This window comes from Euprymna scolopes, chromosome 3 (assembly GCF_053919585.1).
Source record: "Euprymna scolopes isolate OS-2025 chromosome 3, ASM5391958v1, whole genome shotgun sequence".
Lineage (NCBI taxonomy): Eukaryota > Metazoa > Mollusca > Cephalopoda > Sepiida > Sepiolidae > Euprymna > Euprymna scolopes.
The window spans coordinates 46761062-46779827 of NC_136484.1; the positions used below are offsets into that span (position 1 = coordinate 46761062).

Sequence of the window (18766 nt, forward strand, 5' to 3'; positions counted from 1 at the left end):
GAGCCAGGAAGGAAGCAACGCTTATTTTTTTTTATGCTGGTCACTATGGAACTCAACGCCCAAGGAGTACCAATTTTTTTTTAAATACATAATGACTTGAATTAAAGTTTAAAATGCAAAGTCAAGTAAAATAGGTTACAGGTCTTTGAAAACGTTATCTAGTCGGATAGTTTGAAAGTGAGCGATCATTTTACGTTAAATTTATATTCGAAAATAAATTGTAAAAATTGCACCAATTGGGCGAAAATCGAAGGAAAAGCGGAAGCCGCAAAATTTCCATTAAAAAACAATTTACAAATTTCAACTAAAAGCAATGTTATCTACTTAATTGCCATGTCGTAAGTAGTTAAATATTATTGCATTCATTATTAAATGTACTTTTTAACTTTTACGAGTTGACAATCAATACTGGAAGACAAACAAGGCTTCAGTTACCTCCCCTGTTTATTGTGTTTATTATTTAAGAACTTGCAATTTCTTTGAAAATTATTTTCATTAATAATCAATTTAACTTAATTATTTTTCATAATTTTGGGGTATCTTACTCATTTCGACAGATAATTATGATATACCATTGGTTTTAACTGAAATTCAATATTTCGATTTTTGTTCTAATACCAAAGAAGCGCCAAAAATTGTTTTTTATTTTTTGTACCGCCAACTTTTTAATCGCATCAAAACATATTATTTTATTGAGGGAGGAGTGAATTAGTGTTCCAATAATACCTTAGTGCTTTTTATTTATCAAGCTCGATTAAAAAGGAAAAAACAAAAAACGTATTAAACTTGAAAATGTGTGTAAATATTACATGCTTGCTGTATTATTTATTTATTTTTGCGCATTAGAACCCCCCCCCCTCAAATCAGTTATTATACGCTTTATCTTTATGAATGAAAGCCGATTTTTTCCAATTCATATTTTCGTGCGTTTAAAAACAATTGCACAAAAATAAACGCATAAATTAACTTATTCATATACATATTTAAATAGAAAATATAATTTTTATTATTTTATTACAAACTATTTTGCCTGTATTTGAGTTTACTTTTTTTATTTTTTAAATAGATAATAATTATTATTAATTATATATATATATATATATATATATATATATATATATATATATATATATATATATATATATATATATATATATTAACTGCAGTATTAAATATTTAGTGCGGAGCTGTGATACCGGAAACCACATGATCGTCTGCAAAGATGGAGGAGGTGGATGAAATCATCATCCACTCGCTACGGACTAATCTTCAATGGTAAACGTATTTGTTTATTCTAACGCAACCTTTTCCTACCCAACTGTCATTTAAATGTAATATTTATATGAAGTATTATTTATATGTATATATATATATATATATATATATATATAGATATTTTTTTTCTATTCTAATAATTGTATCTATTTAGAGCAGTGAACGAACAGTTCGTGTGATTGTTTTTTTTTTGTTTTTTTTTAGTGGGTGGTGATTTCATTTTCATTATTTATGGTTTCAAATAATTTAGTAACATTTTTATTAATATTAGGTACTTATGCAGAATACGGACCGTGCTATTTGTTTTGGATAGGATTTTTAAGTTAAATTCAATTTTTATCGTATCTTTTGGTCATTAACTTGTGTTCTAGGAAAGTACAGAATAGTTACAAAAATCCCCTCCCCAGGTTAAAAATGGGTTTCTAAATAATATCATTATTTCAGCACGGTCCGTATTCTGCGTAAGTACCTTAATATCACTAGTAATAACAGTATTCTGGAGAAAATAAACAAATTAAACAATATATTTTGTATTATCTGGATTATTCGCATTATTATTCTCGTCTTGGTTGTTATTTAATTTACCATCTAAGAGGCTAATGGTGATCTATAGGGCTATGACAACAGCATATTCTTTTCATTGTTTTGACTCTCAAGTATATATCTGACACAGTTAATAAACCGAGAACCAACCACATCACTTTATATAAAAGCATATAAGATATCAAGGGATACACACTCGAGAGTCAAAACACTGAAAAGAATATGCTGTTGTCCTAGCCCTAGTGATCACCGACTAGATGCGGTCAGATGAAACGTGTGGAACGTAATTTTATAACAGTTGGCCCCAATTCAGGTGCTTGTTAAAATAGTCGACAGAACGATTTTTTTTAAATATGTCCTTGTAAGTAAAAATAATATTACTTATTTAATTGCCATATCAAAAATAGAAATATTACGGAAATTAGTCGAGTAGGATGTTATTTATAGTTTAAAGTAATTTTTACGAAAAATGGGAGAAAATTGCATTTTCGTAGACGTTTTAACATAGACGGTAAGATTTCAAATACGGGAGACATAACTCATAGGCTAAAATGCTGGCCACCTTTGAATGACGACCATTACCAACGTTTTAGCCTGCATCGATAAACTTTTTTTTTTTTTTTTTTACCAAAAATGTAGTTTTTCTACTCGATAAAATTTTGTTATTATTGTTGACACAACAATTTAGTAAGTAATATTTTTGGGTCACAAGGACACATTTAAAAATACGATCTGTTGGCTCTAACAAGCACCTCACTAGGTGTATCAGAATGTTTTAGGAATTTTTGACACCCTTAACACAAAACTACGAATAAAATATACAAAACTCATGATTTCTCTTTTTAAAGTGGTTTGTTTAATTTCTTTATGGAATATACTTCCAAAATAAACTATTAAATTTTTTTGAAAAATAATAGAAATAATCTTTTTATTTTTTAAAAAACAGTTTTTACAAAGTGCTTGCGCGCTCATGCAGCCATTTATTTTACGTAATTGTTATGGGGTTAAATGGTAATAAACGAAGGAACACAGGATTTGTAGGAACAAAATATGTATTCACATAATTACAGGCAAAGTGAGTTGAGCAATACCATTCCTCAATGGTTGGCCGTGTGCACCCGACCTGCTTGGCCACGTGCCAATCTCAGACTGCCAGGCACCGGTCTCGATACCGGAAGTGACGTCATGAGATAGTTCATTAATCCCATGGAGGGGCGTCTCCAACACTCCCCTTCCAAGCTTTTTGTTCGTAAAAGCTGTCAGTACCTCTTCCTTTTAGGGTTTACCATGAATGGCTCGGTAACCTTTCTCTTATGGAACGACCGCCGTAGTTCAGATGTTGGTTGAGGAGGTTCAAGATCAAAAGTTTTGAAGACAGTGTCTATCGGCGCATCTTCCAATGGTGACCTGTCGCTGGTTTCAACTGATCGACATCTTAGTTGGTTCTGGTGACGTTTGTGGGTATATGTTGGTCCTTGGATGATATATACCATGTCATCGACTCTCTTAGTAATTGTACTCACCTCCCAGAATGATGTGTTGTTTTTATAACTTTTGAAAAACATCCTTTCACCTGGTATGAAACGTTTACTGGGTACATAAATGGTCACTTGTGGCCTTGACTGTTTGGGTAAGAGCTTGTCAAAAACGGATCTCACTTTCTGCGCAAACAGGTGAGACTGCTGTTGGTGTGTTCGGGTTGGGTGTAATCCTATACACGTGTAGAAATTGTTGAAGTGCTTCATCTGTTGGGGTCCCTTGAGCCTTCTTCAGTGCTCTTTTAAGGGTGTCCACGAAGCGTTCCACTTGCCCATTTAATTTGGGATGGTATTGGGGAGTGGTGATATGATTAATTTGGAACGTATCACAAAAACTTTTGAATTCAGCAGACACAAACTGGGTTCTATTATCACTTACGATGCAATCAACTACACTGAAATGTGCGAACAGTTCATGTAAGAAATTTATAGTCGTTTCAGTTCTTGGTCTTCTGCACCGCAATACCTCAGGCCACTTGGTGAAACTATTGACTACGATTAAGTAATAATTGTCCTCGAGCGGACCCGCAAAATCGATGTGCACCTTAGACCATGGCTGGTCAGTTTTCAGCCAAGGTTTAAACGTAATCGGTGGTGATTTAGGTGCAAGGGCACAGCCTGTGCACGAGTCTATCCTCTCATTGATGTCCTTGCCCATATTAGGCCAGTAGACATAGCTCCTCATCAAACTCTTCATACGATTTTTTTCCAGGATGCCCTGTGTGAAAATCCCACTGAATTAATTTTGGGAGACATTTGGGAATTACCACTCTTTTGCCATATAGTAAAACCTCATCGCAAAGCGAAAATACTTCCGGAACATCGCCCTTTGTGGCGATCTTATTTTTTATGTCACAGATGAAGTCATCCTTCTCTACTTCCCTTTTAATATCCGGTAGAGACACCGGGAGTTCTCTGATTGTGCTGCCCATCATCATTTTTATTTCTCCGTCCGTCTAGCCGAAGAGTGGCAGTGATGGAATCTTCAAACGGATCCCTTTTCAATGGTATCAGCCTAGATGGGCTATCTGCATGGCAAATTTGTTTCAAAGACAAGTACTCCAGGGTGAAATCGTAATTCAGTAATGTAGCCCATCTTAATCTATTAGCCATATATGTCGGTAAGTCTTTTTTGGAACCAAAAATCGTGAGTAACAGTTTATGATCCCTCTTTAATCTAAATTTTCTGCCGTGTAAATATCTATGAAGCTTTGTCACAGTGAATATAATACTCAAGGCTTCTTTTTCAATTTGAGAGTACTGTTTTTCGGCCTTTAGTAGCATTCTAGATGCATGTGCAATCGGTTTCCTGGTACCATCAGTCATTATATGAAGTATGCCAGCTCCCACACCAAATGAGCTTATGTCACACGCTACTATTATTCTCAACCTCGGATCATATCGTGTCAAAAAGATCTGAAGTTAACGTTTCTTTGATCTTCTCAAACGTTTTCTGGCGTCCAGTCCCAGGCTTTCTCTTTCTTCAGCAGTTCATTTAATGGGGCGCACAAATCATGCATATTCTTGATGAAGACTTGATAGAAATTAGCCAGGCCCAGAAGGCTTTGTAGTGTTTGCACGTTATTGGGAGCCGACATGTTCTTTATGGCTTCTGCCCTCTCAGGATCGGGGTGTTTACCATTTTCATCAATAATGTGACCTAAGTAACGTATTCTCTTCATCAGGAAGTCACACTTTGCTTCTTTTACTTTCAAACCAAAACTTTGAATTCTTTCAAAAACTTCATATATGTGTTTTCGGTGCTCATCTGTGGATATACTGGCTATGACAATATCATCCAAATAGGCCTAGGTTAAATCGAGGCCACCCAGCATAGTGTCCATGACCTGCTGGAAAATCGCAGGTGCAACCTTGACTCCAAAAGCTAACCTTTCAAACTTGTAGAGTCCCCTGTGTGTATTTATACAGAGTAGTTTTGAACATTCAGCCTCGACGGGGATCTACAAATATGCGTTGCTCAAATCCACCTTAAACAGTGGTACACTGTTTAATTTGTTGCATATCTCCTCTGGTGTGGGGAGTGGATAGTGGTAATCTTTGAGGGCTGTGTTCAGACCCGTGGAAAAATCCGCACATACACGAATCTGGTTTGTTTTCTTGGTCACAAATATGGTAGGGGTTTCCCAATCACTACTGCTTACTTTTGATAGTATTCCGGCCTTTTCTAGCCGATCCAATTCCTTGTTGATTTTCTCTATTGCTGTGAATGGGACGTTTTGTTTCTTCTTGAAAACGAGCATGAGAATGGGAAATCTCATCTACGGAGGAGCAACAACTGAAGGACGAGTTAAAAGAGGAATTTTCAGAAGTATTCTCACCAGGACTAGGTTGGTTGTTTGGTTGTTTTGTTTTACGGCATATCAACCGTTTTCAGGTTATTTAATGGCGAATCTGGTGATTTTGAAGAACGAATTTTTAATATAGTATATTTGTTTTTTAAGTCGTACTCTATTTAACCCATAGTTGGGACCCTAACAGGTGCTACCACTCCGGGTCAGAGTGGACCTGGGAGCAATGGCAATTAAAGGGTGGCTCCACACTCCCTAAGGCCTGCAAGCTGGAGCCTCACCATTGGATATAGTTTAAGGTCATATCCAGGACCTAAAGGTAACATTCCCACACCGGGAATCAAACCCGGGCCGCCTAGGTGAAAGTCCAGGACTAGGAAAATGTACAAAGGCTATAGCTAGATTCGAATTAAAAGAAAACATGAGTTTTCTACCCTAGGTTGGTCCCACCATTCGAATCGCTCCATCCAATCAGTACCGAACAGATTTTCGGATGTCCTATGTACATACACTTTCACTTTTTTAGTAACACCATTTAAGGTCACCGGGAGTGTGAGCTCTCCCTCAAATTCCCCTTTATCGCTTGTCACAGCTGATCTGTTCGTCTTCCACATGATTGGTTTCCTTAGCCTTTTCCATGTCTTAAGGTTAATGATGGACAGGTCTGATCCGGAATCTAATTGTAGATACACAGTTTTATTTGCCATGTTAACTGTGACTTATTTACACCGGTTCTTATCCGAATCTAGTCTGTTGGACGCTATTCTTGACTTTATTTTTCCTGCACTGGATCGCTTTGTGGCCCTTCCTGCCACATTTGTTGCAGTACTTATATTTGTAAAAACATTGACTCGACCAATGTTTCCCGCCGCAGCGATAGCACGGACTTGTAGGGGATCCAGGTCTTGTGACTGGGTGGTACTTATTAGATGTAACCTGAGTTTTTTTACTTCCAGCTTTGCTTTTTCGGGGTGAGTATTTTTCCGGTCTGAAGGTCGTCCTTCTAATGCATGGTGCGCCTGACTCCTCAACGTGTCTCGAGTTGTTCCTTACGCAGACTACCTGTTGAAAATCTGGAGGGTGAGGCCCTGTTCGCTCTCAAGTCTCAAAAGAACATGTCTAATTTAAGTGTTTTTGGATGAGACTAGACACTGCGCAAAAATTAAACACTTGAAATCATCTGCTGATGAGTCAGATAGATGGAAATCATCGCAGTGTTTATTTACCACGGATGTGAAGGTTAGGTAATAGTCATCGTCGCTGTTTTGCAGGTTCAAGCACTTCCATCTTCTATGAAAGAGCATAGAATTCGGGCTGAACTGTTCGGATAAAAGTTTGACTGCTTCAGAAAATTCCAATTCACTTGTCTTCCTAGGGAGAATATAATCCACAAACTTGCTATGTTCTGTGGTCCCAAATTTCCTCAAAAGTAGGCGAACTTTCTTAGCGTTGCTCCACTCTTGACAATTCACGGTGAATAGGTCCTCATATCTCCGATAGAAAGCGTCAAACGTCCCATCCAACTCTGTTTGGTAGTTGAACGTTTCTATAGTGTTCCATATTGTACTTTGGGAAAAAGCAAAACTGTCGTCTCTGTGTTCTGTTCTATCAAATATTTTTAACAATATCTCTTCTTGTCTCTTTTGTGAAGTAGCATTCTCTCCTCCAACGCTTGATGCCTCTCTTGAAATTGTAACTGGAGCTGTTTATCACGTTCTTTTAAATTTTCCTCAGCTTTCTGTTGCTGATCCATTTGAGCTTTGATTAGCTGTATTAATACTGCTTTAATGTCTTCCATCTTTTAATGGCTTTTCCAAATGCATAAAAAAAAATTTATTTCTGTTTTTGACTGAAGAAGAGAGATAAAATAATAATAAAAAAAGAAAATGTCCTTTCTTTAAGTGTGTGCGTATGAAGAGGGAGCAATATGTCCCTTACTTCTTGGTAAAAACCTTAGAGATAACCTAATATGAGGGTGGACAAAAAATAAATTTTACTTGCGAAACAAAAAAAATGTATACTGTGATACCATACGGTTGCAAAAGAATAAAAATAATTGTGGAATTGTCTGGCAGTTAACCAAAATGGCTAGTTTTTATTTATTTTTGTCATGTGTGTGTGTGTGTGGGTGGGTGAATTGTCCCCACACGGCAGAGAAAAAAAGTTTTCACTTTAGAACCGACAGTTAAAAATAGAATATTTCAGAAAATTCCACTTAATGAAAAAAAAGTATTTTTCTTTTCGTCCAAGTAAAACGAAAAGTGAAAAAAGAAAAGAAACATTTCTCTCTCGTTAAAATATGCATAAGTTAGCAGCAAAAACAAAGGTAAAAAAAACCTTTTCATTTCATTTGAAAAAAAAATGTCAAATTTGCATATGCCTAAACAGTCGACATTTTACGATAGAATTGTTCACGCGGTGAAAATTAAGTCAGCATTTTTCTCTTTTCTTTTTTTTCTTTCTTCTTTCAACAATCCAACAAATTAATTTTTAAGCATTAACAAAATGCGTTTCACCCAGTTCTTTTCAATTTAAATATAGAGGCAAAAAGGTTAACTTACATTTGAGTTGATACTTTGCCATGTGTTCGTTTCCGTTTTTTTTTTTTTTTTTAACATAATTGCCAGCCGAATTCTTAGCTTGTAAATTTGCAGTTCTTTTTAAGCCAATTAGAATTTCATTCTTTTTCCTTTTTTGTGGAATTAGCGTGTGCGAAAGTCGAATCCTTGTCGCCAGTTGTTATGGGGTTAAATGGTAATAAACGAAGGAACACAGGATTTGTAGAAACGAAATATGTATTCACATATATTACAGGCAAAGTCGAGTTGAGAATACCATTGCTCGACGGTAGGACGTTTGCACACATCCAGCTTGGTCACATACCAACCTCAGACTGCCGGGCACTGGTTTTGATGCCGGAAGTGACATTACTAGAGGAAGTGACGTCATGAGATAGTCCATTAATCCCATGGAGGGGTGTCACCAACAGTAATAAAATGAATTGAATTTTAAAAGTTAAATTTTTTTTTCAATTTTTTCAATTTAAAAATCTATCAAAATTTTTCTATTGGTTCAATTTTGACAATATTTGCAAGTTTAATGTGAAATTTTATGCTCTTTCCAATAAATAGAATATAATATTCTAGACAAACGTTTTTTTTTAAATTCAACCCCCCATTTTGAAATGTCTATTAAAATGAAGATAATTAATTTTCTCACCTCAGATTTATATCTCACAAATTGAAGATAAAAGATCAATAAATAAAATAATTTAATTAAAACAAAAAAAAGAATAGTTTTGTGCAAATTTACCTGTAAAGTCAAAAGTTTAAAACCTTTTGTTTTTAAAAAACCACATTGATTTTTTTTTTTTTTTTTTTTAAGTGAAACCTCACATTTTTTAAATTTTGTCCTGAAAAGATTGAATACCTACAATTTTTTCTACTTCATTCAATGTTTTTTTAGATTAAAAAAAAAAAATCTCTCCATAAGGACGAAAAAAAATATTAAATAAAAAACTCATGTATTTCTTTAAGAGAATAAAAAAAAATCAAAAATTTGTCGAGTGGAATTTTTTTATTCGCAAAAACTGATAAGTGAAATGAGATCCTTTTTCAAATACGATGGCCCATATTGACTAACTTTTGTTTACAGCCAGCAATAGAAAGGGAGATTAATTCTTGCCCTTACAGGCCACTGTAGTTAACTCGAATAAAAGGAGACATTTGTCTCCCTTTATTACACTTCTGAAACATCTGATTTCACACTATTTTTTAATACTCTCTTAAAAAAGTATTTTATTTAAAAAGGACATGGAATATCTATATATCTATAAAAGTGAACGTGTCTGTCTGTGTGTCTGTATGTCTGTCTGTCTGTGTACATTTCCCTACGCAATAACTCTGTCAATTTTTAGTCTATAGACTCGAAATTTGAAATACCGGGTATTGAGATTTGGGAAAATCGATGTGACGGGTGTCAGCCAGAAATTTGGCTGTTAAGGGGTCAAATTTCAACGATTTGACCTTTAAGAACTCTACCAAACTCCTCCGACAATTTTGGGTCTAGACACTTGAAATTTTAGATATAGGTTCCTTGAACCTGGATCTAACTTAATAAAGTGATTTGAGCCCGAAACTATAAATTTTAAGGGGTCATAATAGGGGTCAAATTTTTAAAAAATTGACGTCTGCGGTCTATACCAAATTACTCAGACAATTTCTGGTCTAAACATTTGAAATTTTACATAAAGTGTATTCAGAGATAGGGCAAGCTTTTTAATCTGTTATAGAAAAGTAATTTATAAAATAAACAGTAAGTTCTGTACAGTTCAATGTAGACTACAATGTACTTGGACTAAGTCACTGCGGGGAAACCTGTAAAGGTTCTTTCGAATACACAGCGACGCGTCCCCAATTAGAAATAGCAACTAATCGATTAGATTGAAAAATGGGTGATTTTACCGGTTTCGATAACAATGGGAGTGTGAAACATCCATTGATCACCATTCAATCCCGAGCAACATCGGGTCTTCCTGCTAGTAAAATATAAATATGGATAAATTCCTAACAATGAAGAATGGAAGTACCCATTGATTAGTATTTTTTTATAGGTAAGTGATTTTTTGGAATTTATATATATATATATATATATTCGAAGTAAGTTAACATTTGTTGATTTTCTTGAAATCTTTTTTAAAGAAAACTGATTAAAAAAATAAATATTGCATATTTTGCCATTAAACCTGATATCATTTTAAAATTTGGTCTTTGCTCCATTTATTGAAAAAAAAAATTAGGGTTTGAATTACATTTTTCAAGTAGTTATAAGCTTCGAAAGATAGTAAGTGTAAATATTCAAGTTTTCATCACGCATTTTAATGGCAATTTTCTGACACTGCTAGCACCTCACTTCATAATTTAATGAACAAAAGATATTGTAATAATTACATTTTACTTTCAAATTCCTATTTAAAAAAATTTTGGAAAAAAAAGTAAAAAGAAAACAATGCCGTGTAAATACAGCTAGTTTCCAATTCTTATTTTTATTTATTTTTATTTTTTGTTACAAGCGAGTCACCACTTATCAAGGCCCAAAGGCCACTCGAGGATAAGGGTTAATGAGTGTACGGTGGTCATCGGGACAACTGCATAGAAATTGCTAGCAATGGAAATTGGGTATAGTTTGATTATTTAAGGGAACGACTTAACAACAACTTGTTTACATTGGACTTAAAGACGACCATATTGTAGTCAATTGGAAAGTAGGCCAGTGGAACAAAGTTCTATAAGTGGCCAGTTCCAGGAAAGATTTGTTTATAGAATCTGTGTTTAGATTTAGGCACAGATCGAAAGTGGAGAAATTATTCATAGTGGTTGTAGCTAGTCTTGTTTGTTTTTTTGTTTTTTTTTGTGAAAGTTTGGCAAGGTGGGATCATAGATTGAAATCCAGATGAGCACTTGCTATGAAAATAACGATAGAGCAGAGGCATGCTCGCAAATCTCTTCTGTGGGAAAGAGGTTGCAGCGAAGAGAATAGGGCATCATCTACTAGGTTTCGAAGCCGGTTTTGAAAACACAAGACAGGATAGGGTACTCCTGTTCCTGTCCAGGCAACAGTATTTTTAGAAGATACCTGGCTATTATACAGGTAGAGAATTGCATCGGATTGCATTTTTGATTAAGAAACAGTTTGTAACGATCTCTCCCATCTAAAAAACATGCCTAGCTGATAGTTGACATTTTTCAGTACTGGTGCCTATTATGAATTGGATTTCTTGTAAATGTCCGGTAGGACTAGATCAGAAACTTATACAAACTGCTGGAATATGCCGAGCGCTGGTTAAGTTGCTGATTAGCCAATCAGAAAATGATGAGAAATGCCATTAGCCAATATAGAGCGATGTAGACGACTTTTGATAAATTGGAAGAAAAAAAATTAAGTAATTTAATTTTAATCAGTCATAACAATAGATTTAATCAGCATGGCTAAAATATTACAGATGCCGGAGCAAATCCTAAACCCTGAACCTAAACTTTAACCCACAAACAAAACCATAATAATGTGAAACAAAAATGTTTCTACTTACACAAAAATAAAACAATATTTATTCATGGAGCTTACAGTAGGTTGTATTTAATTTATTGATTTTCCAGCTTAAAAAAAATTTAATTAGTATCCAATGAATGTTATTTTCTGTTTCCTAGCATTTTTTAATTTGATTGGCGTTCGGAATATTCCAGCAGCTTAGGTCACGCCTTACTTAAAATGACGGTTAGAACCTTAAAAAGGTCTCTTGGTTGAAATATATGAGATAGCAGGTAGATGTCTAGCATCCAATAGGATGCTCCATCAACAGCTAGAACAAAATGATCAAAAAATTAAAAGAAAAAAAAAAGGCAGACAGATGTTCTCCTTTATTACATAAAATCCAAATATATAGAGAGAAAGAGACTGACAGACAAAGCTCGTAGATACTAATATGTCAAAAGCGAAGATGTTTTTCACTTATATTTTATTATATTTAAAAAAAAAACAAAAAAAGCAAAAAGAATATTCTTTGTTTTTATTAATGAAAAAGAGCAATCTGACGGCAGGATTGAATCAGCCCACTTGAGGTTGTCTGTCTGAGTCTCTTCCAACTGAGTGATTGGAGTATTTAAGTCATCTTTTTAAAATATTACTCCCTATTATATTTCTATTTTTTATGTGCAAAATGTTGGAAAAGAGGTTATAACTTCCTTAAAAGGGGTCCATAGAGTGGCAGGACTCATCCCATCATTCTTGGGAAAATTCTACATGTATATAAACTTATTTATTTTAGGAACACCCTCTAGTCTGTGACAGACATGCACACGGACGACTCCTTATTTAATAGATATTATAAAGAAATGTGTTTCTATGTATTTGATTAATTATAAGTGTTACAAATATCCAAATGTATTAAAAATAAAGGCTAATTCCTATTTCAGCCATGTAAATTATTTAGAGTTAAATGGGTTTCAATATTTGCTCCCAAACAACTTATTTTTACTTAAAACATGTTTTATTTAGAAAAAAAAAGACATTAAAAACACTAAATTATAACAAATGTCATTGATTATATAGTCACCATCATTATAAAAAGAACAAATTTAAAAAGAGGCTATCTAAGGAAAAGCAAGAAGTCAAATAAAAAAAAACTGTACATATTACTATCTGGACTATCCAACATTGCTTCTTGGCATGGTAAAAAAAATATAAAGTTAAAAAAAGAATGTGCATAACATGGATTATTATTAAACTTCTTTTCCTCAACTGCTTTAATATGAATGAAAGAATGCAAGCCAACTGAGTATTATTTTTTGAATAATTACCAGTAAGAATAAAGTATTTTATTTTTTATAAGCTCATGCACTAATTTTGTCCCTGGTGTCTCAAAGCGATTTTTCTTTTTAATCATAACCAGCTTGAAGCCATACTGAATTGAAATATGTAATCTTTGTAAATGTATCTGTGGAAGTTTCTGATTTTTAGCTGAACACACAGACTGTGGGAAGAAAGTTCAGTTCAAACCTGAAGAAAACAGGATATTTGCTTGTAGATAAGTACCAAAGTTAAATTGGGACGACAACCTTTGAATATAAAAGGAAACAACGATTGCATATTAATCAAACAATTTAAGTAATAAAATATGATATACAAAATGGTAGGTATAAATGGTAAAATGTAAATATACCAAAAAAGGGTTTTCAAACTCCTTCTTTCATAGACTTATGTCTTGAAGAAGTGTGCTTTTAAAATATGCTCTAAGTTTCAAGACTTAGTGTGCAGTAGTAGTCGTAGTAGTTGTTGGCTGTTTTGTTATAGGAGGAAGGATACTCTTGTGACAACCATTTCTAGCTTGATGTTGTAGAACCATATTATTCAATTCAGTAAATTTGTCAAAACATAAACCAAGTATACTTCAGTTGCGATATAGGGAAAGAGACGTAGAAATTTACACAGAAAGGGATACAGTAGCTCTGCACCTGTTCAAATTCACCTTGAATTGCTGAATCGTTCTATTGGAAGTCCATTCTGAGGTCCAGAGATCCTGATTGAGAAAGCATCTCTCCTTCGGTTCAAGTGAAACTGACAGTGAAACATATCTTTGTAGACCTCTTTCTGGTGTCAGTGAGGTATATCATAATGCCCATTGAGAAGATTGTAGGCCAAAATAAGATTACCTCATAGATGTTGATACTCAAGGAAGAAAAATTAAGCTTCTTGAGTCAACCTTCATAGCACAGGTCCCATAGACCTTGCATCATTCGAGTAGCCAGTCATTGAGCTCTCTCCAGATGTTGAATATAATGTATTTGATATGGAGTAGAGGCCTAGACACCATACTCTAATCGTGGTCTGATGAAGGACACAAAGTTAAGGAGATATTCAGGAGGGAGTTTGCAGAAAGAGTGTTGAATGAAGAAGAATATGAACATGCATTGATTCGTTCACTGCACAGGCCATGATCATCCTACATGTGATCATCCATAGTTGTTTGATTCAGTCAATAAAGGAATTCTTCCAAACAAAACCCACAACTCCAGTTTAAAAATAATCAACAGAGGTTTATTTTTATTTTTTTATTGAAGTTAAAATGCTACTCGTTTTTCTAGGTTGAACAGCAGACTCACAAAATGAAATTTTTACCTTACCAAACCAAAATATAAGTCCAATCAACATAACCTTTTAGCTAAAAGCTCCATCTCCTGAATTTTTTTTTACCCCTGACCAGATTCTGGCCTTTGTTTGACCACCCAGAAGCTAACTAAAGATAACAGCTAAACAGTCTCCACTCAATAGTCTTACCTGCAAATAATCTTAGACATTAATATTCTCAAATTTGGTCTCGGCATGAGTCCCCATTTAATGAGGTACTTATTTTATTTTAAACAAAAAAAACATTGGTTGGGTGACCGGACTTCAACCAGAGATATTTTAAATTCTCTGTGCCCCCCCCCCCAATCTTTTTCCTTTCGCCTATCATCTGCAACGTCTGCGATTTATATGCACCACTAAAATATGCAGCCTAGTGCATGTTTCCAAGAGGGTGTTCCTTGCTTCGTGGAAGCAAGAAAAAAAGAAAAGAAAAGAACCCTAAGTTTATATTGTAGAGGGAAACATAATATCATAAAGAATAACAAAGTCTATTTATGCAAAATTACAAAATAATTATTTTTTATTGATAATTTCGTAAGACAATACAAAATAAAGTGTTGACAATGAATGAGAGTTCAATAAGTCCAAAGAACATTTCATGTGAAAAAGTTGTATTATGTTTAATAAAGGAATTGAATAAACATGTACATTTTGGCTGGTGCCATGTACATTTATGTGAGTGTAAATAGAAAGTGTAAATAGCATTAAGATGTATGTGTGTGTGAATATAGTGTGCTTGTTTTGCAAGTAAAAAATATATGTATGAATTTATGTATTTGCGTTTGGTGATTGGCATGTGTATGTGCTTTGCTGGGCTTACAATAGTTTGTAAGTATCTCTTGTCATGTGTGTGCTATTGCTGAGGGCCTTTTACTCCAAAGAAGCTTGGCTGGATTCTGTCATGCACACATTTGTTGTCTCTGAAAGAAGAACAAAAAATAGATGAAGAAAATTGTATGTTTAAGTGTTTATTTCATGTGCAAGATTTTGGGACTGAATATTACTTCTGCTGTGCTTGATTAAAAGGAACTACTGATTCTCGTTTTTGTACCATCAAGAGTCTATAAATGAAAGCAACATCTACCGTTGCTGCTTCTTTGGGCAATATAGGCTGGTTCACATGAACCCTAAGTGAGCAGTAGTTGGGTTTACCTTTTGGTTAATATTCCACCCTTAAGGGGACAAGTGACCACAGCAATATTGACCAATTTTGTGACCTTTGTATATATTATGAAGGTCATGCCAATTTATGCATCTTTTAAATTCCAATGAGAGAAATGTGTTTCTCTATCTAATAATATATTTCCAATGAAAATTAAAAAAAAAAAAAAATGTTTTGGCTGGTGATGGGATGATTCCAATATTTTCTTCAGATTCCTTACTAAATTCTCGATACGGTACTGAATTACCAATTTCGATTCTTTATAAATCTCTAAATATTTAATTATAGAGTTATTTTTTCCACGATTACCATAAGAAACACATGTTAAATGTGTACATATTTTCTCAAATGTAAAAACACACTCGTGGGTGGTGATCTATGGATTTTAGTTTTACTGGAAGTTGAAATCTATAAATATTTATTATTTTATCATCCTCTTCCTCCTCATTCATTCGAAACTCTGCATCATTTATCTGTCTGGCCGAATTTAGAAAAACATTGCACCCCCTCCCTTTTTATTTTCTGTTTTCTTTGTGTCTTTGCTTTGTTTTTTTTTTTATTAATAACAAGTTTGCATAATTTAAGGTCTACTAGACACAAATAACATTAAAACCTTCAAGTTATAACAAGTTTTAGCATACATGTGAAACATGAAAATTAAATTTTGGCTGGAAAAATTTAACCGCAGATGGTTTAGTAATATATAAACATGGTAAACTTAAAGTTGATTCTTTGTCATTCATATTCCAAAAATCATCTTTTGACGTTACAATCCCTGATAAAAGTTTAAAATAAATTTCTAATTTTATGTCAAGCAAACTTATTTTGTAAGCAAATGTTTAAGATTTTAGTGAAAAAATAAGTTACTTTGTATTATTTCAATCATTTTCATATTATTATGGTTTGATCCTGACTTTCTTCAGCTGCATCCTTTTAAAGTTAAGAATTTTTGTTGAACTCTGGAATCTATATGGAATTTCAAAATTCCATCATTTTAAAATGATGGTAGATTGTTCTTCTTCCATCAGCTGTGGAACCATAACATAAGTTAAAGACGATTAACAATCAGTTCTAAGTGAAAGTTTTTTGGAAGTTTAAAGTTGCAATTCTAACTACAGACAATAATAACTAAGAATAGCAATGATTAATACTTCTAATTTGTCATGGTTGACAAAACACGAACAATACACCTTTATGGATTAAATAAAGAGCTCAGGTTAAAATTCTGTATAGGCTCAAGAGTATGGCATAAAGAGTCCCGAGTTTGCAAAGATTCACCTGAAAAAGGTTAAAGATTGCATGATTTGTAAAGATAATTATCAAGAGGAGAATAGTAGTCTGAATAATCAAAATTGTCAATCTTCATCTCTAAATTTTTGAAACTTAAAAGTAGTAAATGTTTAGTTTTTGTTTTAAGATTTTTAAAATTCTTTCAACTTTTGAAATCCTGATTTCATCGTATCACAAGTTTTCTTCATTTATTTATTGCAGACTATTATCCTCATTCTCTAGTTGTCGCTTTCATGACATTTCGGCCAACTATTCCTGTGGTCTTCGTCAGGTGGTTAACCACGACGAGATAGGAACGTTGAATCTTCTAACTGAAACCTCAGCAATTACTGCCTTCCATAGTTGTTTATCGTCGAAAGGCATTAATTGTTGAGAATGCAGTTAGGAGATTTGGTATTCCTATCTCGTCGCAGTAACCACCTGATGAAGGCCAGAGGAATAGTTGGCCGAAACGTTGTAAAACAGCAACAACAAAAAGATGAAGATAATAGTCCACAATAAATAAATGAATAAATAATACAAATTACTCATCTCAATAAGAATACCAATTAAACAAGTTTTCTTCTCTTTCTCAAAATTACTTGGACAAAAAGGACAACAAAACCTGACCTTTTATTAACCCCAACATTAATCCTATGTTCTGGGTACCATTTGAGAATGCTACAATCTGGGTCAAGGCACTATGTTAGGTTTCACCTAATAATTCATAGGTATTGATTGAAACCCCAAACTCAGCTTTACCATGTGTAAATGGATCATATGACAGCAAAAATGGTTGTAATCCAAACATGTTCTTGGAAAGCTTGGGAAATTTGAAAATCTTAAAAAAACAAAATACTTGTTTTCCATCAAAACTTGGAATAATATTTGTCATGACTGCAAGAAAATAACTCGCACCTGAAAGTATCCTGTGCTGCTAGAAAACCACCATTCGCCTATGCATGAATTATTGTTGCCACATCTGTGCTGGTACATGTACCACTAGTCTCTCCCTTTTAGACAAGCTCCAAAAAGTAGTCTCAAATCTAATAGGTCCCGCACTACTAACCAAGCTCCAACCCCTGTCCCATTGCCGCAATGTTGCACCCCTCTGCCTGTTTTACAAGTATTTTAATGGAATGTGCTCTGATGAACTTTTAGCACTTGTGCTCCCCCGATGTACATACTTTTGACTAACCTGGCAAGCAGCACTGCTGAAATCCCTAGATACTGAAACACTTCTACTCTAATAGTTCTTCCCTTGAACTGCTGGACTTTGGAATTTCCTTCCTGTTTCCTGCTTCCCTGACTGTGCTGATATGCAGAAGTTTAAATGTAATGTGAGCAGACATTTTTACTCAATCTCCTGTTCGACATGATCCCAAATAGTAAACCTTTACATCCAAGTGGCATATGCCTTGTTTACAGTGAAAAAAAAAAAAGAAATAGAATCTTATTTATGTTTTGTAGCACTTTTCATGTCAAGAAGAAATTTTTATTCAATACCATTTGTAAGAGGGTAGTTCCAAAAGTAAAGCCTTCTATTTTTTTTACTCAAAAAGTTGAAGAGCTACAAAGACAGTAGAGCCACCATTAAAACGAGCGACCTTTCCTGCTTTAGAATTTATTTTTCTACATAGTCATCATAATTCTCAATGTACTTTTGCCAGCAATTCAACGACGAATCTCTGCTTCTGACACACGTTCATGACAGGAGTTGCTTTTTTAAGAATCTCCAACCATTAATATCTGCAAGAGAGAGATGAAAATTTCAGGTCACGAATGCATAAGTTCAGTCATCATAACAATGCAATTTGCAATTCCCTTCAGGTGAAATAAAAAATAGGAGGCATTACTTTTGGAACGACTCTCGTATATATATATATATATATATATATATATATATATATATATAAATGCAACTTTGTGTGTGTGTGAGAGCTCGTCTTCTATAAATATAAAAGCGAAAATGTGTGTTCGCTTTTTCT

General features: G+C 34.0%; 1 protein-coding gene across 1 annotated transcript in view; it reads left to right on the forward strand.

Annotated features, from left to right (window-relative positions):
* Positions 1–313: 313 nt before the first annotated feature.
* The window catches only part of LOC145254720 (coiled-coil domain-containing protein 22 homolog), a 66041-nt gene continuing 47588 nt past the window's right edge, over positions 314–18766 (forward strand). Inside the window, exons 1-2 of the mRNA XM_080113445.1 lie at positions 314–338; positions 1181–1275. Coding sequence (XP_079969571.1) covers positions 1223–1275 — 53 coding nt within the window. The 5' untranslated portion in view covers positions 314–338; positions 1181–1222. The remainder of the gene's footprint in view (positions 339–1180; positions 1276–18766) is intronic.